Source organism: Symsagittifera roscoffensis, chromosome 1, assembly GCF_963678635.1.
Source record: "Symsagittifera roscoffensis chromosome 1, txSymRosc1.1, whole genome shotgun sequence".
Classification (NCBI taxonomy): domain Eukaryota; kingdom Metazoa; phylum Xenacoelomorpha; order Acoela; family Convolutidae; genus Symsagittifera; species Symsagittifera roscoffensis.
Genome location: NC_087062.1, coordinates 59,494,621 through 59,520,880, shown reverse-complemented (window position 1 = coordinate 59,520,880; position 26,260 = coordinate 59,494,621). Strand labels below are relative to the sequence as shown.

Below are 26,260 nucleotides of genomic sequence, written 5' to 3'. Positions count from 1 at the left end.
GCCACTACATCAAAACTGGATACATCGACGCACAGCGTTGATACAGACAACCTTAGACGGCGCAGCCCAAAAATGGTTTTCAGTATTGCCTAAAGAAATAAAATCAAATTGGAAGAGATTCACACAGGAATTTTCAAAAATGTTTGACTCCGAAAGAAACAAACAACAACAAAGAGTTTTATGTAATGAAATTCGCAGATTACCAAATGAAACCATCAAACAATTAGCAGTACGCATCGAAACACTAGTTCGAAAAGCATATTCATTAAATACACACGACTATAAAAACACAAAAATGACAGAAATCTTAATGATGACCTTAACACCTCAATTAAGGAAAATAGCAATAAAAAAGAGAGCATCCCATCCCTCCTCAATTCGAGAGCCCGATTTAGATTTTCGAAAACTAGTAGACAAGCTAGAGCAAGCGGAAATCACAATGAAACTTGAAGAAACAGAAAATCAGAAATTACAATATGTTAACCGAATCGAAACAAATACCACAAGTATCAACAATATACAGGAATCAGATACAGACCTTGTTGAAAAAATCACTGAAATACTCAATAGTTATGAAAAACACCCAAACTTTAAAGGCAAACCATCTTTCAAAAAAAGGTATAATTATTGCCGACGATACGGACATAGTATTTCTGAATGTAGACAAAAACAACAAGATAATCAAAACAAACCTCAAAAATATAAAGAACCAAATAAATCATTCTATCAGTACATGAAGAAAGATCAAAATCTACCGAACAAAAATGTATACAGCAACAACAGTTCAAGAAAACCACTTCCGAACAATACCAACTACACGAGAAATCAATCACCATATAACTCAAGTTATAGAGGAAGATCACCAGAACGACGAAATACACAAAATTCGTCACAAAATCATTACAATAGACCAAATAGTCGAAATAATTATTCCAGATCAAATTCAAATACAACACAATTTGTTTCTAGATCTAATTCCCAATCAAGGAATAGATACTATCCAAACAATCAGTCACGAAACTCATCATATAATAGGAATAGAAATTACTCCAATAATCGAAATAGAAGTTATTCAAACAATCGAAATCAGAATTACCCGAACAATCGATCAAGGAATAACTCATATAACAGATCAAATTATCACAGATCAAACAATAATTATCAAAATAGATCAAGAAACAATTCACAAAATCGACATTCAAGTTATAATAATCGTTATAGAAATTATTCCCAATCACCACACAGAAATAATAATCATTATAACAATTCCAACAATCGCCACAGAAGTAGTACACCTAAACATCAAAGACATATAAACCAAGTACAATCAAATCAGGAAACAACATCAGACCCCCCAGGTATTGATGACACAGTAAATGACGAACTACAACTAAATCAAATAAACTGTGGATCATCAGATTCAGAAAGTTAAACAGAAAACACTACCTCCATTAACATGATAACAGTCGAAAATGACTACGAACCTATTATATATGAACAACCTTTTTCATCACATATATATGAAAACCAATTAGAACTCCTTCACAATTATTATATTGAACCCATCCATTCCACACAAACAACACAAGAAACTAGCGAAATCGACACTACAAATAAATCCAATGAAAATGACAAAACAAAATGCTTGAATACAAATCACATCTATCAAAATATACAAAAAGAACAACCTAAAGAAAAAATTTGGACAATACCATTTCTTTTAGAAAGTCCAAGAAACAAAGAATTTCAACCACCAGATCTTGAAATCGATTTTCTAATTGATTCAGGATCAGAATCAAACATAATAAACATTCCCACATGGAATGAAATAAAAACATTACACCCAAAATTAACACCTCTTGAAACCTCCAGTAAACTAGCAACAGCACAAGGATCAACATTGGTAAACTATGGAAAAATTCAATTATTTCTTCTCCCCACAAGAACAATGGAGCAGAATAAAATTTTAAATAAACCATTTAAACAATTATTTCATATCACTGATATTAAACACAATATCATTGGAATACCATTTATCTCTAAATATATACCAACAATCAACATCTTGAATAGTAAAATACTAATCAAAGATAAATACACAAAAACAAAAGACACATCCCTAACATTTTTTCAAAGATTAAATAAACAACCACCATTCTTTTCAAAATTTTATCCAATATATAACCAACAAAGAAAACACCTGAAACCACTATCAGGAAACATATATAATTTTTTAATAAAACAAGTTCACCAATAAGACAAAAAACAAAATAAACAACAACTCTACATGTCAGACTTTGAATTCAAACCTATCCATAAGTTTTTCAAAATCACAATCTCATCCATAAAATATTTGAAAAACTCGAATTCAGATATTATATCTCTACATGTATACAACAATACACCCTATCAAGTAACATTACCTTTAGGACTTTTAGGCTATTGCGAAACCAACGCTACGATATCACCAATACACGAAAAAGAATATCGCGTAAATAATATACTCCAATTATTAGATATTTGTCAATCCACAATTCTTAATGAAGAGTTATCCATAAATAATATAATAAGTAATGAAAAAAAAATACAGATTATTTCACAAAAACCCCATATTTCAAACCAAGATTCAACATGAATATCTATACAGAGAATCAACAGAAATTTTTAACAATGTTTAACTTCCAACACTCACAAATAACACAAGACGAATTTGATAAATTAGCCAAACAGCTAATAAAATATTCATCAGTCTATGCAACATCCAAATTTGATGTTGGCAAAATCAGCTCATCACTACATCTCCCATTAAAACCAGACGCAGTTTTCAAAAAACAAAGAGCAAGTAAAGTACCAATTCATTTACACGATAAAGTGAACAGATTACTCGACATTTTAGAACAATACAAGATTATATCACCGGTAAACAAAGAAGAACAACCAAAAGGTAACACATTTATCAACCCTGTTATCATCCTAGCAAAAGGAGAATCATTAAAAATAGTTCTAGACGCTAGATATCTTAATTCACTAATAGACGAATCAAAATGCAATTGGCCTATTGAACCAATACAAGTTATTTTAACAAAAATAAACGGAAAATACTTTACAACCGCAGATATGAATAGTGCATATAACCAAATGCCACTAGATGAACAATCACGACGCTTAACACAATTTGTTATTGGAAACCAGCAATATGAATTCAACCGCCTATTCTATGGAATATCCATAGGACCAGCAGCATTTTCAGCTTTTATGAGCAAAATTTTTAGACCACTAATACTCAAGAAAAACGCAATCACTTATTTAGACGATGTTTGTATGCAATCACAGACAAAAGAAGAAATGTTTAAAGTTTTAGAACACTATCACAAAATACTTCAGAACGAAAATCTGAAGGCCGCCCCCGATAAATCACACTTCTTTTTAACACGAGTTAAATTCTTAGGACATAATATAGAAAGAAAAACAATCACTCCATTAAAATCACGCATTGATGCTATTCAGAAGCTCCAACCACCAACAAACAAAAAGAAAATCCAAGAATTCCTTGGAATGTTAAACTTTTTAAGCAAATATGTCTATAAAATGCAATTATACCTAAGACCTTTTTATAATATACTTAGACAACAAAATAATTTTGAATGGAACACAGAACATCAAGCACGATTTGAAGAAATTAAAAAACTCTTAACTGAACAAATTTCGAATACAATTCCAGATCCAAATCAACCATTCTATGCAATGTGCGACGCTTCGAATTTTGGCATCGGCGCATCATTATTACAATCACACAATGGTACAAACAAAATGAACCTTATATCAGCAAATTCTCGATTATTCACTCAAGCAGAGCTACGACTCTCAACTCTAATGAGAGAATGTACAGCCATAATATATACACTAACAGAATATGAATTTCTGATACTTGGATCAAAACATCCAACAGTTCTATTTACAGATCACAAACCAATCATCTTTCTCTTTACACAAAAATCCAATCCAAATCACCGAGTTTATAGATTTCAATTAATTCTAATGAAATTCCCAAACTTACATATAGTTTGGACAGCAGGAAAGAATCTTGCATTACCAGACACATTAAGTCGAAATACACCACCTGAATTACTTACACGTAAAACTACAGTTGAAATACCCAAAAATATAAAATTCTACCTTGCAGAAAACGAAACATCACCCGACTAGAATGCAAATATGCAGTAAAAACTGACGTTGAACAATCACAAATAAATAATTTACAACACTTCCCACTTTATTTAGATTGCCAAAATAACCACTACGAAGTTGATCTACTTAGAACATCAACTTTTAAACCAATTCCATATTCACAATGGATAAAAAATAACACACAACAAAAAAGAGTAAAACAATATCCACATAAAAAAGACCTTTTTCCATTAATTGAAAAAGAAAATCTAATTGATAAAATAAATTTATCAGGACCACAAACAAACGATTCAAAATACACAATAAATCAAGTTTTTGATCTCCATGACCCACTTGATACAATTCCTTTATCTCAATTAGAAATTAAAAACATTTTTCTCCCCCCAACAGATAAAATTACAATTAATACTTTGAAACAATATCAAAATCTTGACCCAGTAATTAGACAACTAAAATCATGGCACAAATATAAAACTAAACCCGTCAAGGCAGATACAACTATTATAGGAAATAAAACACTCCTCCGATACTTTCGAAAATTTAATAATACAACAATTAATGAAAACACAGACCTTCTAGAATACAAATTAAATGAATCAACAGTTCCCTGTCTCCCTTTAAGTACGATTCTTATAGCTTTTAATATTTCGCATACACAAAATATTAAAGGACACTCTGGATCAGAGAAAACATATTCAAATTTCATACAAAACTTTTATTTTCCAAATGCACCAATTTGGATAAAAGTACTATGCAATGATTGTATAGTATGTCAGCTAAATAAACCTTATCCAAATCAAAAACAAATAGCTCAAAAACAAGATTTTAAAGGACAAAGTTTGTACTTTAACCACCGTATTTCATTTGATACAAAAGGACCAATTTCACCATCATCCGAAGGAAACTCCTACATTATGGTAATTGTTGACGCATTTACACATTATGTAGCACTTAACCCAGTACCACATTGTAACGCTTATTATGCTTACACAACACTTTATGAACACTGGATAGCTAAATTCGGACTACCAGAAATTTTAGTTACAGACAACGGTACAGAATTCATAAATAATGAAATCATCACACTATGTCATTTATATAACATCAAACACAAACCACGTACATCTCAACTACCTTGGACAAACGGCTTAGTCGAAGGTATGAACCGTTCACTACAAGAATATCTTAGATGTATCATCAATGGAAATGATACAAGATACACCGAATGGTCAGCAGATGCAAAACTATTTCCCTTAGCATATAATTCACAAATCACGACAACTCTAGGAATGTCACCATATGAAATGGTTTTTAATCAAAAGCCACGCAAACCGATTATGTTTACAGCAAACTCTCATAAAAATGCACAAAGTTATTGTCAACCGAATAAAGACTCAAAATGTTATAACCTACCTCTACACACACACGATGAAGATCATTTTCATCACCCACAAATTCTTAAATTAGCCTCCGGTACACACACCGAATGGATTTTAAACAGAGATAAAAAACACAATGAAATTTACCAAAAAGTAACAAAAAAAATGTTACAAAGGCAAAACATTAATGAACAAATAAATTCACGCTTTACACCAGCCTCAGATTTAAAAATTGGAACATTTGTTTTAATACCCAATTTTAACACTCAAAAAGGAATTTCTAAAAAATTACAACCCCTTCGTAAAGGATCATACCAAATAATTGCCAAACCCACTGACGTCACATATAAAATCACCGACTCAGACAAAAAAGAAATTGTTCAACATCGAAACAACCTGTTACCTTATTACCCAAAAGAATACGCACTACGCGAACTAACTCAATTATATTCTTTCACAGGTTTAAAAGTTATTCAAAATAACCCACAAATGGAAAATAAACCAAAAGAACAAAATGACATTCACCTCGAAAACCAAAATGAAAAATCAACCACAACGAAAAGCAATACAAAATAGCTAGATCAAAATACACCTCCAAAAGAAAGAAAAAATAGAAAAATGACAGAAAAAATAAAACCCCAAGAACAAATCGACAAATCAGAACATAGAGAGTCATCACGACTTAGAAATCAACCAAGAAAAAACTATAAAACATTCATTCCACAATCTAAAATATTAAAGAAAGTCGAATTTCAAAAACAGTTTTAACATTATATTTCATAATTTTTCCACCTCTGAAATATTTTGAACTTTCATTTTTCAAAATAACATGCTGACAAACACGCAACGATTCTAGTTCATAATTAGCCAATAGGATTCATCAAATCCGTCACCTTCTCTAACTCTAACACAGATCAACTAGACGAACGATATAAAACTCCAGGCATATCTCTAACTATAACTTTGCGACCTCCAGGTCAAAAATAAGCAAACCACTCCAACTTGACAACTAAAATAAATATACCCATAATATCATAACCCTCCCTTATCTAATAACCCAAAGATCAACAATATTTCCCCAACTCAGACCTCAAATATCCCCAAAACAAATATGTTAAATTAGCCTAAAGTAAAAGAACGACCATTTTAATTAGCCTAAAGTATAAAAATCTCAAAAATACCCCAGATCATTTGACAAATAAAAATAAAGACAAAGAAGACCTCCCGATCACCATAAAATTTGCCCCCAACAATTTTTCACAAAACTCGACCCACTTGTCAAAAAACCAATAAATAATTCGACCACACTTGAAAATTGCCTCAAACAACAAAAAATATTCGATCGAGAAGCCATTTCTTAAATGCTCTTCTCTCGACCAGTTACCATAATTCTAAACATTCTCGCAAACTTTTTCACAATTTTTAAACTTTTCTTCGTATTTCTTTTTGATACCTTCGAATCTTTTGTAATAATCTTAATCATTTTTTGCAATGTTTTTTAAATTTTCTATTCCATATTTGAACTATACCTCCAGCTTTCAAAAGCTATTGACTATATCTACAGGTACGATTCACAAAACTTATCTAAATGATACGAACCATTTTTAGTAGAACAGATATTTTCTTATTATTTGTAATTTTTATAACATTTCTATCATCCCTCATCTTGACAATATGCAAATGTATAAAGAAAGCAATCATCACATTCGCCGTAGCAACAATCCTCCTAATTCTTTTTCTAGAAGAATACTACAATAAACATAAATTTTTCCACTAAAGAGTAAATAAAAAACCATCAAAAATTGCTAACCAACAATCACACAGTCAGTCTTCACCGACATCATCCCAAGAAAACCCAACACCACCTTCAATTACCCAAAACCCCCAAACATCTACACGAATTTCCTTTCAGGATAACCCATATACTTTTGAAGAACGACACGCTCGCTTATCAGAACCACTAGAACCAGTTCAACGACAAGCACCTCTAAGTGAACCAACATATAACTTATACCCAACATTACCACAAGAATTAAGTAGAATACGAAATCCTAGTCAAAATCAAAACACAGTCGAAATAAATAGACAAATTATACATCCTCGACGAAACAGAAATTATCAAACTCCCCGAGTTCATTTTGATATACCCCAATCCCCATCACAAAATACTCCAGAAAACCCCATCGGTATATTACCAGAAACCCCTACGCTTCTTTCACAACGTAGCACCTCAAGCCTACCATCAGATTACTTAGGTTCAACACCAACATCTGAACAAATACGTGAAAATCCCTTTAACCCTACAAACCAAACATCACGACTACCATACTGGACAACACATTCATTCACACAAGGTGAACCAAATTTAATCAATGATCCAATAGATATTTCTACGGATACAACAACATCCTCATCACTACCAGAAACATTATCATTACCATCAACACCATCAATCAGCCAGATTTCACCAACACCTTTTAATTTCAATTTCCCAAATAACCTCGACGCTAGATACCGAGAACAATCATCAACAAATATTCCTTTAAGACTAGACTGGAATACATTCACAGCACCTCCACCATTATTTGGACAACACCTAGAAAGTAACCGACTCCACAACTGGGCACTAAACCGACTACAATATAGACAAGACATCCACGAAGACATTCGTGATCATAACATCCAAATACTCCAACAAAATAGTCTACAATTAAAATTTGAAATCACGGTTAAATTAAACAACATTACTCAACATCCCTATCCATTAAATCCACCAAATAAAACAGCTCAATCCCTACCACCACCCTTTATAACAACTGAAGTAATATACAAATACGACAGATATACCAAAAAGACAATTGGTTACATCACATTTTATAACCCATACTCAGGATTATCATACACATGTATATTCTAAAAATATTAATTTTTCTCCAACTCTTTTTTCTAGAAACCCCCAATCAAAACATAAACCCTTCCCCCCGCACAGGACCCCAAGATTTATTAGTAACACATTACGATTGTGAAGAAAACGAACAAAAAACACTACACAAATATGCAATAAATCAAGTAACACAATGCGAAACAGAACCACAAGCCATAGAAACAACAAATGTAATAGCGACACTTTATTCAAAAGCACGAGCAACAACAGTTATAGGATATAAATTCACAGCAACATTTTCTGAAAAGAAAGTACATTGTTCACAAGTCTCAAATGGAAATAAAAACCGACTTGACCACGAATCATTCTACCAGAGTAATATCGAACGACTTTTACATCTCAATCCCGAAGATTGTAAAAACGAGTTACTCCGACTAAATATCACAAAAAATAAAAACACAGATAGAAAGTTAGTATATTTCCAAGTTTTTTCAGATTCTGTACATCAAGCAGAACTTGAAAGATATCAAGGACATATAAAACTAGACGAAAAATACCCATACAACGGTGCACACGGAAGATTAACTTATGACATACACGATAAACACTGGATACCACATATTGGTATAAATAACCCATCAAACTGCAAAGCAGACACAAAAAATAAAGGATATCAAGAAATAATGTTTTTCGATTGGAAAATACAACTCGAAAAAATACAACTCACACGCGATTTATCTGACAACACAATGATCTATCAAGGAATTAGATTACCTTGTAAAAACGATCAAGGTTATTGTGAGCCTACAACACGAACACAAGCAACAATTGTTTGGTTCCCCGAAGACACATGTACAACATTTCAAGTAGCAAAAATACACGCTCGTTTGATAAAATTTCACGAAAAATATTTTATACAATCAATTCCATATGAACAAGTAAACCCATCACGAAAACAAAGTTCTAATTTTAGGAACATACCCAATATAGAAAATAAATTGACACGTTTTCAAATATATCAAGAAACAGAACTTGCTTGTAAATACAGAAACCCACTTCACAAAACACAATACTCTGAAATATTAGTTGAATACGAAAAAGGATTCGACATGACCACTGGAAAAATAAAAATCGACCCATATGCCACAGGTCATCCTCCAAACGAAGGAACATCATATATACCAGTTAATTTTCAAAAAAGTAAACGTCAACCTGGTGGACATCTCAAACCCCATGACACTAGAAGCACACGTTTACAAGAACTATCACTAATGAATACTACATATTTCGGTAATATCCACTATGATATTCACCTAGATATGAAATTAGACTACACAATTAGCCGCATTTTTCAAGAAATGTCACTCTCCGAATTAGAAACACTTCACCAATTATGCGAATTAGAAAGAACACAAATTCTACAATCACTTGCACTAGCAGTATTAAAAATACCCTACGCAGGATATTTATTATCAGGCAATAGATCAAATTTTTTAGACTATGAAGGAAACATTTTATGGTTTTATACCTGTACCAAAAAAGTATCACCACTATATGTTTTTGAAGATAAACGATGCTATAAAAGAATCCCTATCTTTTATAAGAATAAAGTACATTTCGTTGACACACTTTCAAGACGAACCTATTTCTGGGATACCGCAGTCCCATGTGGATCAGAAAATAGCCACAATGTAGTACAACTGAACCCTGATGAAGATAAATATTACCTTCTTACCCCATATCCCACATTAATGCAATCACTCAAAAAATTTTCACCTGAAAGCATTAGAGCTATTGCTCGAAACCCAAATATTGACTTACAATCAATTGGAATATATTCAAAATCCGATATACAACATCACATTAGAACACAACAATTCCAAGAATTATTAACACAAATGGACACTATACAAAGACAATCAATTGACCAAAACTTACGCAAACTTGCCGAAACAGCAGGATTTGCAGATATTTATACGCAAGATTATAGCGGATATTTTAAAGACATTAAAGACTATATATATCTCAACGGTGAAAAATACCGACCACAAGATATCTCACCTATAAATATTTTTAGCTTTGTTACACTCAAAAATGAAATTCTTGATTTTCTAGGATGGCCCTATTACATCTTAGAAAAATTAGATATTTTATACGCAATGTTTAACTTTATAGGATTTCTTTTCTCACTCTTAAAAGGAATCTATAATACATGCGCTATACACACACAAGTAAATAGACAAGCAAGTGTAGCACGCATCCTATTTGCAGGATTTTTTGGAATTTTTTCATCATCAATAAACAAATTTCTTTTAGGCGCACAAATAAAAGAATACAACACAAAAATAGCAACAAGACAGAACACATATGACGAAGAACATAACAATGTAGACATTACACCTACAGCACCACAGTTACCACCCCTATCACATAACCATCCATTATCACTAGTCCCACGAAATTTTCGAAATTTAGCAATAACACATAATCCAAATTTCAGACCAACCATATCACAAAGCCCCATTCAACGTATAGTAACACACAATTCACTAGATGAAAATACATATGAACAAATTATAGAACAACCACATACAACTGCTTTTCAGTCTCAAAATAACAATTTTTTTAGCCCACGATGAGCCGACAACTTGGATCCCTACACCGCTCAAATTCCCACCCAACCAACCTCAACACTCCAATTACAATAATTCCACTTTTTGCTTTCCCGCCACCCGATTTTCCAACCAATACTATAACATCAGGCATGAATTCAGACACTAATTCACACATCTCAGTTTTATACTCCATCTCACAACTCAATAACCCAGATATTGAAACCCCTGATGAATTTGCAGACTCTGAACCATCTCCATCCAATAATTTTCAAACCAATCCCTCAGTTTTTTCGAAACCCCCTTTTTTGAACCAATCCCACCAAATAACCCACTCCCATCCATTTCTACACCCTCCTATGCTTCACAAGTTACCCCAACCTACTCTTCACTTCATTCAGACCGATCATCCAATTCTCCAGACACCCCCCAAATCTCCCAAGAACTAGATAATTTTATCACCTTACAACAACAACCCTTCCACCTTGACACCTCAACTATAAACCAGATTTCATCAACCATAGAATCATCAAACCCACCTACCCCTACACCCTCTTCAGCTTATACCGCATCATTAGCACCATCATCCACATCCACCGAATCATCAATTAACACTAGTAGAGCTTACCGCACTTTCAAAAGAAAATTCCTAAACCATCCATTTCCAACAAAACCAGGAACAGCCCGTGAATATATTAATCATCCAAATCACACTAACACGAGAGAAATTTTAGCAATCACCTTACCTTCATTTCCACAATATACTTTAAACACCCCTAACGACACTAACGAAACGCGTAATTTTGTAGACGAACACGTTTTAATGCCTACACTCCATTGGACATCATATTATCATTTTACTAACCCCCTTTGCCTACCTTTATCTAATACTCACATCGATATTGAAAGACATCAAAATATGCTATATCGACTCACTACACCACTAACACATAGACAATTTACTTACATCGGATATAAAAAGTCACTAAAAACATACACTGCACCCCGAGCTAACGAATATACGCTAGAATATTACGATCATAACATCATCCGAACTAACCAAGACCAATTTTTAGATGATGATCGGTTCGCTAACCCACAAATCACAGAAAAATTCTTCATTAAAACACCATATGTATTTACACTCAATATATTTGATCGCAACTTTGACCACATCATTTCAGAAGCACTAACCGACACACAAGCTTACAAAAGTTTTAAAGAAAAATTTCCATTATTTTCACTAACCTTTCATTTCCTTGCACCACATGAACGAGATTTGCACTGCTCACACGACATTATGTTACACACTAAACAAACCCACACATATACATATTACCGCTTCATACAAAATCACTTTGAATTACACACTCCATCAAGACAACCACACCATCGTTTTCAATTTATTAACTCTAAATACACTACACCATTTTTTCTTAATTTCACATATTGCATCAAAGATACTAACCTTCACGGTATTCTTCGCAATTATGATCCCATAACCCAAATGTATATTTTTTGTCCCATCACAAAGACCTTCAACGCAGAAGAATCCAGACCCTTCCTTATCCCACATGAATTTGTTCAACCTATAGAAATCCCCATATTAGAATTCATCCACAACACTAAATATAATCACAAATTATATAATCTCATCCAAAACACACCTTATGAGTTTGCAGTTGGCACTGAAGAACTAAAAACCATTAAAGCACTTCAATTGCTTTGGCCACTGCTTCAAACTAAAAACATCATTCGCATACTAGCAAAATTACTAACAAATTCCGACATAATACACGACATCTTCCCCCATGGTTTTTTCCCCGACGACTAACAGGTAAGTATAATTTATATATATTCTTAACTAATAAACTTAAAACAAAACACTAACCATTCTTTATCCATGTCTTATTTAGATTTTTAGTCTTCATCCCACGATCATCTGCAAAATACACAAAAGAAAAATCAAAAATAGAAAACTTCTTCAAATTGTTCAAAACTCTATTAATATTTTGCACAAGCTAATTTAAATAAAATTCATACCAATGTAGTAAATTAATTTATAAATTGTTTCCCCACAAGCAGTAAATCTAATAATGATGAAAATTTGTAACTTAATTTTTCCCAAAAACTAGCAGTAAAATTGAATTCTATGTAGTGAATTGATAAAACGAAAATGCAGTACTAACCTTTTGATATTTTCATTCACTCGCACAAAAATTCTATCCAAACTCGCTCAGCTCGCCCACGAAGAATTGTTTAAAATAATGAATTTCAGTTTCAAGTTTTCACACTCAACAACTCTAACACACGATAACAAGTTTCAAACTTTTCTTTAACCCGGTTGGAAAGGAATTATATACTAAACAAAACTAACCAATGCAGCTTACTAAACACAACAAATCATAAAATAACAGCATGACTAAGAAAAGGAAACCAACGGTACCCAAACCGGATTAACCCAGTTTAAAACTGGATAATTTATTCTTTTGAAGACTATTATAAAGTCTAAGAAAGAAATAATAAAACACAAAAAAGTCGAAAGACAAACCCATACCAAAAACAATTTGATTTTTGAAAAAAGGACACAACCAACGAAACATAAGAAAAACCACAATAAACCCAACATAAAACGTTATCACATAACAGGACCTCTCACAAAAACCGCACGAAATCATACTCCCACTCCTGGCCTAACCCACCAGAGAGGACGTCCTGAGCATGCTCTATAGCCGGCCTAACCCACCGCGCTACATCCACGCTTTGTGACCACACTTCTATTTTTAATAAGAGGTACTCAAGGGTGAGTAACTCTTCAAAATAACCGAACTAAAACAAAAAGCTTTTCTGAAAACAACTAACCAAAATCATAATTAAAACACCAAACTAATAAAAATTTTATAAATGTAAATTATACCTTGCAGTATATAGATCAGCATACAACACCAAAGACGAACATCCAAAGACAAAATGACCCCACTACACTCGAAAAAGAATGGCCAACCACAATCAATATGCCGCCCACAATCACAACTCAAAGGATTTAGAGTACGACTTGACTTCGCAGAAAAGGACTTCATTGAACTAGACCAATGACCACCTCGATGCTCAAGTATACGTACAGATCCGAGTAACCAGGCATCCCCTCCACGCACAATCTCCACGCCATTCCCAGACAAGGTCAAACACAAAAGAAGTTCTGTACATGAAACGGAAAAACCTGTCATAGCCAACCATTCTGAAATCAGATTTGAGTTTGTTGCGAAAACCCAGTCGTTGTCATGAGAAGACACAACGATTGAACCTGGAACTCCTCTAACAAGAGAACCCAGAAGAAATATGATGTTCGCCAAATACCAACGTCCATCATCCATCCTTTGAATTGCAGAAAGACTATTCTAAAAAACTCTGTAAAACCCGGATGGGTGGAACCTGATCTAAACTACATTTTATGATTGGATAAATTAGATATTTTACCACTGTAAAGTATTTAATATTAACCAATCATGATCCATCTAACTAACAACCCACTTATTTGTAAGTGCTGAAATTACTTGTAATTTCAGCACCAGAGAGATTTGAATTTAACTTAGAAATTATTTGGACTCTCCAAGAAGACTTTAGCAGCCGCAATAAACCAGTATACCCTAGATCTATTGAGCCTAGCAGAGACTAGTTAAACAACCTGAGACTAGATAGTATAAGAGTAAGATTAGGATCGGTATTAGACTAAGAAGTTGCACGAATCTATCCGGCCGAAAATAAGATAGCGTGACGAGCAGACGGTGTACCCTATCCGAAATTACTCTATGAGTTAACCACCTCGGTCCTAACTCAGATATATACTAAAAACAATCCAGTTCAGACGGGTTATTTTTGTTGAAAAATGATGCGTATTAAAGTGCAATACAGCGGGTGCAGAACTGTTAAATATCATAAGGGAGGTCAGTGAACCCTGTTTCATATCCTTACTCTTATGGTGAGTGCTGTGGCTTCCAGCAGACACACTACTTGATGACTCTGGCTTACTGTTGGTGTCGAATTCGATTAGCAGCTGCTGCACATCCTGTCCGGAGGGGTTGAGTCCGAAGCAGCGGAGAGCATCCACTAGCTCATCATTTTTGATAGTATTATCCTCTGGGTCTCTGTCGAAGAACTGAAAAAAGGCCACAGATAGAGTAGATAACAGGGATACAAAGTCAACTGAACAGTTGCTGTTTGCCTAAGTCAGGATCCTTGAGCTTCGAGGCATCCTAATACAGAAATGGGCAGCTGAGATGATTTCAAACACATTGGTCACCTACTTTTGAAGGACTCGATCAGATTACCAAAAATTGTACGCAGCAGTATTCATATTTCTTGTGGTGCTAGGAATCAAACGTACCGGACCATAATAAAGGATCAGAAAACACAGAAATGTGGTAAATTGATTTCATTTTTTAAAAGTGCAGCGTGGATCTTATTTGCTCTAGAAGGGGCAGTACAACAGTGCCGAAGTACAACAGTGCCGAAAATGAAAACTTTGTTCAACAGTGCCGAAAATGAAAACTTTGTTCAGCTGTGCCGAAAATATGAACAAATTTCCACATATTAAAAGCGGCAATCAAAAATTGGTGAAGTCCCATAGGTTCCAATATTCATAGGTTCCAAAATAAAAAATCAGTCGCATAAGTTCCAAAATTTATCTTCTTGAATTCTGATTGGTTGAAATTTGAGCCAGCGAATTTATGGATTGATTGTTTACTGTTCAACCAGCTTAAACTCAAGCTGCAGAATAGTGACTGCCGCAGCCGCGCCAACGTGTTGCGAGCTTGCCACCAAAGGGTAGGACTCTATACGAAATTTAGAGCCGGTTATCGCCGCAAAGCGGCGACGCGCGCGTAGCGCGCCCACCGGCGACCTTAAACCGAGACTCGGTTAATTTAGTCTTTTGACCAATTGAAAAAATTTGGAACTTATGCTACTGCTATTTTATTTTGGAACCTATGGGACTGCTTTTTCATTTTGGAACCTATGAATACGCACCCAAAAATTAAACGGCAAACGTTTACAATCTCAAGTGGCAATTAAAAGTTTTGGGAGAGAAAGTTTGCAATTTAGACGTTTTGGCGCCAAAATAGTCGTTTAATTTGCAGTTGCAGACATTTTTGGCGCCGAAATTGGAGTGGTTTTCTTTGATAATTAGCGTCAGTAATTTCTCGTTTTTTAGACAATGCGTTGAAATTATTCTGAAGTTTTCCCGCCTTTCTCGGCACTGTTGTACTTCGGCACTGTTGAACGCCCCCCCCCCCCCTCTAGAAATATTTGGGGCCTAGGAAATTAGACGATAAGCAAATTAGACAGATACTACAAAAACGAAATTAGACGGAATTTATTTTTTGCATATCTGGCTTTTTAGACGAAAAAGCTATGAAAAGGAAAAGGCCAACAACATTTTTTCTTAAGAGTCAAGTTTCACAAATACAAAAAGAACATAAAATGTCAATACCTATCAAAACAATTAGTTTAAAAGAACATAAAATGTGAAATCTGAATATTAGAGTTTTGAATTGAATAAATTATGCATGATTGACTTGTAAAGTTTCCGGTCACCGAAATTGAACTGTTGTCTACAAACAATTTTATTTTTCTAACGAAATTTGTGTGCAAACAAAGTTAATTTCTCTCACTTTCGTCTATTTTCTCACAATTGCAGTTTTGCAAAACCGTTTAATTTCCTTTTAAGTACCTCCGTCTAATTTGCTTATCGTCTAATTTCTCAACCCCCGAAATATTTGTTCTAGAAGCAAGCTGGTGTTCTGTATAAGAATTTTAGCATCCTCGGGCTGATGGGAACTTTTTCTGCATTCAAATAAAAAAGAATAACAATAAAAACAGCTGATTTGTCTGACTGAACTTATTCATGTGCATATATAATTGGAAACCTAATTAACTTTTGGGCTCACTATTGCAGCCATTGATTTTTGCTGGTATGCAACTTCCCAAATTGATTTGTGAAATAAGATTGCATTCAAAAATAAGCCAGTGTGACAAATCTACAGATTTGAACAATTTTATTTTGTAATCCTACGAGATGGATGTGAACCGGTAAAAAAACAAAAACTTTATTTGAACCCAGAGGCGAAGCTGAGCTTCGCATCAAATCAAAAAAAGAAAATCTATTTGACATAAAAACTTTGAAAAATTGCAAAAAAAACTAAAGTTTCCGGAAAAAAAAGCTTTCAGAATGCTCAAAAGAAGTCGAATTTCCAAAAAAGTTGTTTCTGCGGGAACTAAGCCGGTAAAAATAAGCAGACAGACAAAAATTTAAAATCGCCGAAAAAGTTCAGTTTGCAAAAAAAAAAACAGGTTCTGGCAGGATCCGAAGCGCAAGCCTTAGCCGTCTCAAGAAAATGTGCTACCTCTAGAACAGATGGGGGAAAAGTTTAGTACCGATTGCAATACACTTACTGATCGCAAGGGTAACAAAAGCCTGCGCACCTTGAATGAGCTGAGGTAGAATTTGAAGTGGTCGTCTGAGATATTGTGTTGTTTCAACATGTGCAGCACCCGTTGTTGTTCCTCCTCAGGGATGGCATGCTGATCCATCAGTCGTATCTTTAACCCTTCATCTTGCTCCCCCATCACTATTACTATTCTATAGGGTTCCAAAAAGGGTCTTCTTAGGTCCCAGCCTCTCAAGGTTTCGTCCGTAAAAAATTAACTAAATGCTTATTTTGATCGTTACCTTAGAGCCTTATTCCCACAGCATATTAACAAAAGTTATCGCCGAATATAATGGCGATGTAAAAAAGGTTATTTTGTAATTTAACGCCAAGGCTACTTGCTTATTTTAATGCGATTGTTCTATTTTAATGGTTGTATAGTTTAATGAAGAATAAATCACTTTTTAGCAGTCCAAATAATAACACCATTTTAAAAAAAAAGATAATTTTTGTGATAATCTTGCTAGTCACTTTTTCCAGACTAGCCAAAAAATAAAAATAAGTTTTTCAATTTGAAATAATTTGTCAATATAACTAATTTGTTCCCTAACTTTTCACAAAATTAAAGAGTTCCTGTCCGCGCATTTTTTTTTCAATTGAAGAAACTGGGACTTAAAACGAGCCTTCAGAACAGCTAAATTTAAACGATAGAATTCTATAAACTATAAATTATTAAGAGCGTAACAAAATATACAGCTCTTCGAAGTTTGATAGCACACCTCATCTTTAACATACCATAACCGGTGACCGAGCTCCAGCTAAGCACCACATTTTAATTCATCTTTAGTCATAGAAGGTTTTTTTTTACATTTTTACATACATTCATGCAAATAAAATTTAGATCGACTGAAAAAAAAGACACACAAATTAAAATAAAAACAGAGCGCACGTGCATTCATTTGAGTGTACCTTCACATAAGCCAAGTACTTTAAACCAAAATTATAGATCGAATGCAATAAAACTGTGCTCTGAAAAGCGAAGTGAAAACTCTTTATATTAATTTTGATTGGCAGTTACCGTTTTGTTTTACGATGAATACCGGCAACACTACTGGCATGTCTACAGCGGGTTCCGGCGGTTTCCTGACCAGAGAAAAACAACTGTCAGATGTTGAGAAACGCATCAATGAATGTGAAAAAGGGTAGTTTTCAAACTTATTTTAAGGTTTTTATACAAGTTTTTGAATCTTTATATTTTAAAAAAGTGTTTCTGAATTGAAGCTTTTTTTGTAAGTACTGATGAAAGGAAGGGGTTAGAGATCCGGCTTCTTCGTCAACAAAAAATTGGATACGTTCTGTGTTAGAATGTAAGACATCATGCCAAAATATGTTCGGAATAATTCGTTTGCTTACCATACGTTCTATTTACATGTGGGAACAACAATATAGGAACAAAATTAAAAATCAAATAGATGGAAGTAAAAAGGAGCCTGAGAAAGTAGAAAACAGGCTGCAGCTTACCACGCCCTGATTAAAATACAAAATAGCCGCCTTTTTTTATGTGAGGCTAAGATTTTAAATTGGGTTAATAAATCTATTGGGGGATAAATCGATTCAAAAATGAGCTTGAAAACATCCTTGTAAAGACCTCGGAAAGCTGTGCGAAGATTTTTCCGGATTTGCACGGAAAACAGCTCGATTGAGAGACAAAGGAGATACTTTGGCAGAGGACCTTCTACATGCAGCAGACCACGAGCACAAGACGGGCAAGCAGTCGCTGCAGCAGACGGCTCAGTTCCTGTCCCTGATACAAGACTACAGACAAACAGAGATAGAGCGATTGGAACACAAAGTACGTCCCACTTTAGACCTCTCTCATTATTAAAACACTGCATTACAAGATATTGAATGATCTTGAAAAATCAAGGAAGACTTATTTCAAAAAAATTAAGCTGAAAAACCAACTTGAAAAAAAAAATCAAAAATTCCATCTACAAAGTTTTACACCTTTGCCTTGAGCAATGATCAGAAAAAGCCTTAAAAACATTGAGAATCAATGACCGAGCGGCAATTATAACTTTTGATAACTTTTTATTGAAAAACTAAAACTTTTTGCTAAAAACTTTAATTTTGGAAAACAACTGCTTGAAAAGCGTAACAGATAATATAGATAGCATTTGAAAAAAAAACTGAAAGTCATCCGAAAAAATCAGGACAAAAACATGAAATCCAAATTCTACCTCAAATGAACAAAAAAGTAGTTTTATTTGAAGATATTGAACATATCAGCATTTGAGCACGCCAGAATTGAGCATGTCGGCAAAAAGTGAAGGAAGTTGTTCGTGGGAAAAAAGTCTAGTTATCGAAAAAAGTCAAGAAAAAAAGAACCCGAAACCATTCAAGCGGATGAACTTTTTGAACGTGAAAAAAATAATTTGAGACTAACAGCATCATTACCAGGTCAAACTGGGCACAATTTGGTGTTTGTATTTTTCTGGAATCCAGGTACAAGTCTTTAAACATGTTAAAATTTTGTCGAAACGATAAAAAATAACGAAAAAACAAAAAAGATCAAAGCGAGTGTCTTTGATGCGGAATCTGCTTACAATTGACTTAAAAGCACAGCTTGGCCTCGTAATACTTTCAGCTGAGCATGAACTACACTTATTATCAAATTGCATTTTTGCATAAAATTGAGCACATCAGAGCGCAAAATTTCAAGTTCGATTTTTGGGCTCTTTTCCAGTCCCCCCCTTTGATTTTTTCTGAAATCCAATTAATCAAAATCTATTAAAAATGACTTTTGATGTTATAAACTGCATTGAAACTTGTCAGCGTGAACAGGTGAACAAATTTCTACAACATTTCTAACATGCAAATTACCGTGTGAACAATTTATGAACAGCTTTGTTTTGTAATTTTACGAGGGGGTGGGAAACTGGAATGGAGCCGATTTTGTTAATAAAATTATTTGCGTCAAAAAATTGTATATTAACCAGATTGACCGAAAATGCTTTTTATTTAGTTTTCATAATGCTTGTCATACAATTTTTTACAGTTGCATACCCACAGAAACTTGTAAAAAAAACTCTGCGATAAATTTTTTTTTCATAAATGGAAATCATATGACAAGCCTTTTTCCATACATTAAAAATTTTATTATTTTTCGAGTTTTGGTAAAATTTTTTTGTGTTTACTCCGAAAACACAATAACCAACAGTTTTCCAACACACAAAACCCCATTGGTTGGGGGAAAGAAATCTCACAGGCACTTGCATGTGAGAAATTTTTAATTGAGATCATAGTTCATAGTTCACTCAAAACTATTAACAAAAACCTTATGTTTTTGTATTTGGCTATAAATTTTTCGTGTGTGGAATTCAAGCCGGTACTACAAAATAATGACAATGCCCTTGCTACTTTTTTCCGCTGGAAAAGTTTTTTTTCCAAAATTGATTTGTTTTTGAATTTCAAATAACATAAGCTATTGTCACATAATTCTTCTTTGAATAACGGTTAATTTTTTGAATTTTTCTATTAGCAGTTGCCTGATAAAAAAACCCACAATATAATTGCGCATGAGCGACTCTTTTCTTTTCTCGAGTAAAATAGTTTTCAAATAAATGAAATGAGCGTTTTTTTGTGAAAGTTTAAGTTTTATGGCTATCAAAAACCGACAAAAAAAAAATGAGAAACATCCTTCAACATTGGGGCTCACTCTGACTTAAATTTAGAATTGTATTAGTACAGAGATTGTACAAAGAAAAAGCGGAACTTCGCATCATTTGCAAAAGAAAAAATTATGACAGTGGTGTTAAAGGCTTTTCAAATCAATTCTATGACAGTGGTGTTAAAGGCTTTTCAAATCAATTCATGTGGTGTTCAAAAAAGCTGATCAACTTACTTCATGAAAGAAACTCTTGCTTAACTTAATTTGTTTTTTTTTCAGAAGCTTGTACGTAAAACATTTTTGCAATCAATAGATAAACACAGTGTAAGTAAAAATATTAATTTTTTAAGTTTCAGCCTTAATTAATTTAAAAATATTGAATAATCATAAGACATGGGAATTTTAAAAATTCAAACATTTTGAGCAAAAATTTCAGAATAGAGGCGACATTCGCAACCGCTGGTAGTTCGTCTCCCAATTAATGCTTCGAAAAATTTAATTTTTTGAAAAACGTTATTTTTTGAAAGTTAACTTATAAAATTTTTTGAATTATCGTATAAACTTCATATTTAAAAAAGTGAAATAAAATGAGCAGTCATAATTGGAGACCGGGTATGAAATTTCTGAGAGTAACTTAACAGCACCCCATCATAGCGTTGAAAATTTGTTGAATTTTTTCAGAATAACTCTTTTGAAAGTATGGCTTATATTGGAAAAAAAAAGATGATTGTCAAACTTGGATGGAAAAAGTGCAACCTCTGAGAGTACCCTGAGATCACACAATTCAAGCAATTCGTAAGGCTTTTTTAAAATCAACTTGGAAAGTCAGAACAATTTTAACAGTCATAATTAGAGAAAAAAATTTCAATCCTTGAGACTACACTGGCAAAACTCTGGTTGGGAAATTCAATTTTTCTTTTAAGAAACTTTTTATCTCAGTTTTAAAAACCTTTCGAGAAATCATAAAAAAATGCCATGTCTCTGAAACCAAAATCATTGGAGAGCTGTCACATTAGAAGGCAAGAATTGCAGCCCCTGAAAATAACCTGACAGCACCCAACTACAGGGTTGGGAACTTCAAATTTTTAAATTATAAATTTTCTTAAAATTAAAAAAAAAATTGTTTTAAAACGCCAAGATTTGAACGCAAGAATTAAAAAAATTACAGTACCCAACTACATGATTGGATAGGGTACTCTCAGAGATTGCAAATGTTGCTTCCCATATAAGTGCTCAAATAAATTGTTGAAGTTTTCGGAATGAGAATTTACTTATGATTTTTTCAAACAATTTAAAAAACTTAAAGTAAAAATTTTTTTTGTTAAAAATGAAAAAATCACAAATAACTTCTCATCCCGAAAACTACAAGAGTTTATTCGAGCACTCATATGGGAAGCAAAATTTGCAATCTCTGAGAGTACCCAGACATCGCCTCACTATAGAGATGATAATTTAATTTTAAAGAAGTTTTTTTAAATTTATTTAACCAAATTCTTTGAAGACCTTTAAAAAAACATTAAAAACTCTACATCTTGAAAATTAAATGCAATTGAGCAGTGAAACTTGAATGCAACTCTTGAGAGTACCCTCATAATTACTTAACTAAAGAGTTGAGAGTTTTCCTTTTTTTTCTTAAAACTCAAATCTAAGTTATCTGACCGTGAATCTAAGCTCTCTGGCAAAAAAAAATCATATCTCAATAACTTTAAGGATTTGAGGAGTCATATGTAAAGACAAGATTCGAAACTTCTGGAAAATCTTAACAACTTCCCAGTATTGAGGTGCTAATTTCAAAATCGACAAAATCAACACTAAATTTAAACTGTAAAACCAAAAAAATTTCGTAACCATTGCAATGTACAAAGCTTACAAGTGAAAAAAATTTTTCTGTTAAGCATGCATTAATAATATAATGCAGATTAAAATTATTCGGACAAAACGAACAAAAATTGAAGTTTCAATCGTGTTTTTTTTCAATCGGGTTAAGATTAGGAAAAAAGTCAACAGGATAAAAGTTGCCTAGAATTTCACCAGAATTAATATGGTGCAATTTTTTCCCCGAAATTCTTCCAAATTTTGACCTGACAGGGTTGTTCTGGTTCTTTTTAGTTAGCAAGAATTACGCTGAAACTACCAAGTTAACTGAGGGAAAGTTATATCAACAGAAGCCTCTTACAGAGCTCAATAAAATTCTAGAAGATTACAGCTTCGAAAAATCTGTATATATTTATGGTGTATAGCCAAAAAGGTCTTTTGACTGTATAAAAATCAAAATCTCTGGCAAAATTTAAACACTTTACGCCACTTTTTGGAAGTTTTGTTTTTCTAGAAATTTGTTGAACTGTGTAAGAGGTTTCTGTTAATATAACTCTCTTATTAATTAACTCGTTAGCTTCAGCGTAATTTTTGATTAATTAAAAAAGCCAAATTGACCCAAATTTGAAGTAAAATTGTGATTAAGAATGTTGGGGGAAAATTGCACCATATTATTTTTGATGAAACTTCAAGCAACTTTTGTTTTCTTCACTTTTTGTCTTATCTTAACCCAATTTGAGAAAAACACATTTGAGTTTTCAATTTTTGTTCTCTATGAATGGTCATTTTAAATTCATTTCAGCACTACGTTGAAAAACTTAAGCATGGCGAAATAATGAAACCCGCATATAAGGAGATTTAGATAATTCACTAGAAAATCCGTGCTGTGCAGTTAAATCACTAGCAAAACCGTCTCAACAAAAAATTAAAATATAAAAAATAGATTTTTTTCACTGGAAAATTTTCAGTTAGCCAAAAAAGCTCTGTCCTCTAAATTCGCGCCTCTATGCAGCATTTTGAAAAGAAATATTTGAACTACAGCTTTTTAGAAAGTACAGATAGGGATTTAAATGCTGCTTTTTTAGGTCGTTCAACCTCTTCAAGATTACAAGAAGCACTGCAAGCAGGCTAAAAACGACTTAAAAGCGACTTTGAATGCTTACAAACAAGAAAAGAATCAGCACAAGAAAGTGGAGCAGCTTGGCACTAAGGAGCAGAACATCAATTCAGTCAGCAAAGCCCAGAGTGACTTGCGAAAGACTAAGGCCGAGGCAGACAAGCATGCCAAGGTTCTAGACCAGGGATGTCATACCTTCGAGGAGCGCCGAGTGGCAGACATGCGGCAGATATTACACGATTTTGTTCACATTGAAATGATGTTCCACGCAAAAGCACTGGAGATATACACGAGTATGTACAGGGCAGTAGACGTCTTTGATGTTGAACAGGACTTGGAAGAATTTCGCCAATCTATCCGGTAAATATTTCTATTTCATGTTTTAGAAGCATAATGTTTCAAAATTCGATGTGTTTTTTAAAAGAAAAATGGTGTCTAAGTGAAAAAAGAGAATATGAGAAAACACATGATTCACAGAGATAAACATTAACGAAATGAGAAGTTATGAGCTTCGAATTCGCATTTCAGCACTTCCACTCCACCTGTCATAAAGACCAAGTCCACGGTTTAAGCAATGGCTCTGATCAAGTTGGATCAATGTTACACAATTTTGAACAAAAATTTTACATTTTCAAAATCGCAGGCTAGTGGAAACGGTTAAAGAGCCTCGAGTTGTTACTAATATTAGTCTGTGTTTACCAATTTGTAGACCTCCCGGTGTTCTTCTAACGACAGAAGACAGCAGTGAGATGAGTAACGTCACAAGTAGGTCAAATGCTGCTGCGTCAGCCTCAGAAAAGAGACGTGGAGGGGAGGATGAAGACAATGAGGAGGAAGGCGATGAATACTCGACAGAGGACGGAGAAGATGAAGAGGAGGATGAAGAGAGCTATGAAGATGACGAAACTACTGCAGAGCCAACACACAACTCACGCAAATAGACGCACTCCTAGAAAGATATTTATACTGAGCTATGTACTTTATAGTAAGCATCCTATTTCTTGACCAGTTTTGCTATTAAGACTCAATTGAATCGGAATATTTGATTTATCTCAGCAATAACAAAATGAAGCATATTATTTTTTTAGTCATGAAAGTGCAGAGGACAGACATGTGTGGTTGTTCAACATCTGAAACTTTTACCCCTCTTGCAATTTTTTGTTCAACCTTTTTAAACCAGTCGAGTTGAATGCAATTGGGTTGAAAGAGTAATTTCTCAATTCTCCTGAGAATTGAGAAGCTACTCCTTGCATAACTCTCCTCGTTATCTCCTCCTATAAATTTACTGCTACAACATAAAACGTGGGCACTCATAGTTAAAAGAAAAACTCATTATTATGAAGACAGATGTACAACAATAGTTAAGAATTGGAATAAGAAAAAGTTCTCTATTATGCAAAGTGATACGAGATTTACTAAGTAGTTAATTTATTGTAAAAATCTGTCGAGATCGAAAACTTCTGACATTTCAATGGAACTCAGTTTAAGCTAATTTTTTACTAATTTTTTAACTAATTTTTTTTTACAGATTCCTCTGAAATCACTGAAATCTATTTGCTGATATTTTTGATCGAACGAAGTTAAAATCAAAACATGGAGTTAAACTAATTTTTTACAGATTCCTCAGAAATCACTGAAATCTATATGCTGATAATTTTGATCGAATGAAGTTAAAAACAAAACAGGGAGTGAAGCAGAATTTTGAACCAGTTGGGAACAAAAAGAATGCATATAACAGCCTACAATAACAATAAATAGCTAGGCACTTGCTATGGGAAGTATAACGAATAGAAATCTATAGAAAAGTTATTTTAAAAATTCTGGTTCCAAATTTTTTGAGATGAAAATACTGGCCTGTTTTTTTTCTGAAAAAATCTCAGCTTTAGAATTTCAAACAAAAATTGATGCCCTTAGAGCTCTAGATTTATTTCTAGATTCATTTATGCTTGGCATTTTTTGATTAAAAATTGACCTAGTTTGATAAAACTGGATCAATAGGTATTTCGCTGTGAAATCTGAAACTTAAATTCCACTTTTGAAAGGAAATCGACCACGTTTTTCGTGACGTTCACACTTTTGCTGTTCGATAGCGGAGTTTGCCTTCCACTTTACAGAGCTGAACTAAATCTTTCTTTTGAAATTAATTAGCTATTAATGATGTCTTGAAATG

The 26,260-nt window shown here is 33.5% G+C and overlaps 3 protein-coding genes across 4 annotated transcripts in view; 2 read left to right on the top strand and 1 right to left on the bottom strand.

Annotated features, from left to right (window-relative positions):
- Positions 1-18,296, bottom strand: part of LOC134846521 (calmodulin-beta-like) — a 35,987-nt gene extending 17,691 nt beyond the window's left edge. The window contains exons 1-3 of one of the 2 annotated variants that reach the window (XM_063863903.1): positions 18,172-18,296; positions 17,544-17,700; positions 15,036-15,219 (exon numbers count right to left, since the gene is read on the bottom strand). In XM_063863903.1, the coding sequence (XP_063719973.1) occupies positions 15,036-15,219; positions 17,544-17,687 (328 nt within the window). In that variant the 5' untranslated portion in view covers positions 17,688-17,700; positions 18,172-18,296. The remainder of the gene's footprint in view (positions 1-15,035; positions 15,220-17,543; positions 17,701-18,171) is intronic. The other variant, XM_063863910.1, reaches the window with a different exon arrangement.
- LOC134846602 (protein SET-like) overlaps positions 1-26,260 on the top strand; it is a 339,248-nt gene that overhangs the window by 159,515 nt on the left and 153,473 nt on the right. The gene's annotated exons all lie outside the window — the stretch shown is intronic.
- LOC134846509 (CBY1-interacting BAR domain-containing protein 1-A-like) lies at positions 18,410-25,161 on the top strand. Its single transcript, XM_063863894.1, has 4 exons — positions 18,410-18,689; positions 19,135-19,340; positions 24,059-24,450; positions 24,800-25,161. The coding sequence occupies exons 1-4, from the start codon at positions 18,581-18,583 to the stop codon at positions 25,029-25,031; spliced, it is 939 nt and encodes a 312-aa protein (XP_063719964.1). The 5' UTR covers positions 18,410-18,580; the 3' UTR covers positions 25,032-25,161.

Excerpts from the sequence above, each read along its gene's own strand:
- LOC134846509 (XM_063863894.1), top strand. The coding sequence starts at position 18,581 with ATGAATACCGGCAACACTACTGGCATGTCTACAGCGGGTTCCGGCGGT. Across the intron at positions 18,690-19,134 it reads CATCAATGAATGTGAAAAAG|ACCTCGGAAAGCTGTGCGAA; the intron begins GGTAGTTTTCAA and ends ATCCTTGTAAAG. Across the intron at positions 19,341-24,058 it reads TAGAGCGATTGGAACACAAA|GTCGTTCAACCTCTTCAAGA; the intron begins GTACGTCCCACT and ends CTGCTTTTTTAG.